This window comes from Elephantulus edwardii, unplaced genomic scaffold (assembly GCF_000299155.1).
Source record: "Elephantulus edwardii isolate Elephantulus edwardi_28Jun2011 unplaced genomic scaffold, EleEdw1.0 scaffold00177, whole genome shotgun sequence".
Lineage (NCBI taxonomy): Eukaryota > Metazoa > Chordata > Mammalia > Macroscelidea > Macroscelididae > Elephantulus > Elephantulus edwardii.
Genome location: NW_006399927.1, coordinates 2,464,976 through 2,466,552, shown reverse-complemented (window position 1 = coordinate 2,466,552; position 1,577 = coordinate 2,464,976). Strand labels below are relative to the sequence as shown.

General features: G+C 48.4%; 1 protein-coding gene across 1 annotated transcript in view; it reads left to right on the top strand.

The window, feature by feature from the left end:
• The window catches only part of LOC102847117 (PRA1 family protein 3-like), a gene marked incomplete at its 3' end in the record, with an annotated part of 61,389 nt that overhangs the window by 54,037 nt on the left and 5,775 nt on the right, over positions 1–1,577 (top strand). Inside the window, exon 2 of the mRNA XM_006895943.1 lies at positions 1,360–1,575. Coding sequence (XP_006896005.1) covers positions 1,360–1,575 — 216 coding nt within the window. The remainder of the gene's footprint in view (positions 1–1,359; positions 1,576–1,577) is intronic.

The following is a 1,577-nucleotide window of genomic DNA, read 5'->3' as shown; positions in this document are numbered from 1 at the left end:
CAGGATAGAGCAGGGTTTAGGACTGTTGTGCATAGGGTCGCTATGAGTTGGAAACGACTCGACGGCACATAACAACAACAACAGTGAAACAGCCTTCTCCTATTGTGCAGGAGTAAGATGAGCATCTCCTCCAGTGTGATTTCCAGCCTCCAGAAACTCTTGGAGGGTCAGCTATGAGCTGGTTCCCACTCAGCAGAGATGAGCTGTTTGATGCACATTAACCTATCTAAATGTGACTCTTAGAGCCAACATTTTGTTACTTCTCTATGCCTCAGAATCTTCATTTGAGAAATACTAGTATATACCGCACAGGGCAATGAACTCCATAGTGGGAGCTCTGGTGGCTTAGTGGTAAGGCCTTGTGGTGCCAGCTCAATGGCACACAGTTCAAATAGAAGTTATTCCATAGGGGAAAGATGAGCAGTCTCCTTCCGTGCAGTTAACTGCCTCTGGAAATCCACTGGAGGGTCAGCTTTGAGTTGGTTATGACTCAAAGGTTTGTAACACAACACACACACACACACACACACACACACACACACACAAACTACAAAGATTAAATGAGGCAGTTTAGATAAAGTGCTTAGTAAGTATTCAATTCAAGAATATCCTGCTTGTTTATGGTTGCGTGTCCACCTGCAATTCCTTAAGGGTTTCAAGACCTTAAACCTAAAGTTTGCATCACTGGACCATGGATGGAATACAGGCAAGTGAGGTGAGGGACCTGGCTCTCTGGTTTCATCCCATGGTCAGGTGGGCGAAGCTGGGCACACTTCACTCCCTGCCCAGTCGCTCTAGCTCTGCCAACTGTTGCTGAAGCTGCTTGCTCCACCAGCCTCCATCACAGCTGCCTGCTCCTCTAACCTGTCACAGCTGCCTGCTCCTCTAACCTCCATCACAGCTGCCTGCTCCTCTAACCTCCATCACAGCTGCCTGCTCCTCTGGCCTCTGTCACAGCTGCCTGCTCCTCCGGCCTCAGTCAGACTCTCTAGTCACACCACCACCAGCAGCAGCAGCACTGAGAACAAGCAGAAGCAGCTTCTGTAGATTTTAATATGGTATTGGCACAACATCCAAATCACATAATGTCCTCTGGTTAGTGCTAACAGACGGCTAAGCGGTTCACATCCACCAGCTTCCTCACAGGAGAATGATGGACGGTTTCCTTCCTGTACAGATTTACAGCCTCAGAAAGCCAGTGGAGAGTTGATGGGGTTGGAATGGATCCCACCACAGTGGGTTGCAGTTTAATTTTGGATGTTAAGCTACACATACCTGTAATAGTTCCTCTGCTTGATCTTCGTCTTCCTGCTGCTGCTACCACTGCTGATCTGTTTTCTCTTTTTCTCCATCTTCCAGGTTCCTGAGTCCTTTCAACATGATCCTTGGAGGAATCGTGGTGGTGTTGGTGTTCACAGGTTTTGTGTGGGCAGCCCACAATAAAGACATCCTCCGGCGCTTGAAGAAGGAGTACCCCACCACCTTCGTGCTGATCGTCATGGTGTCTAGCTACTTCCTCATATCCATGTTTGGGGGAGTCATGGTCTTTGTGTTTGGCATCACCTTCCCTTTGCTGT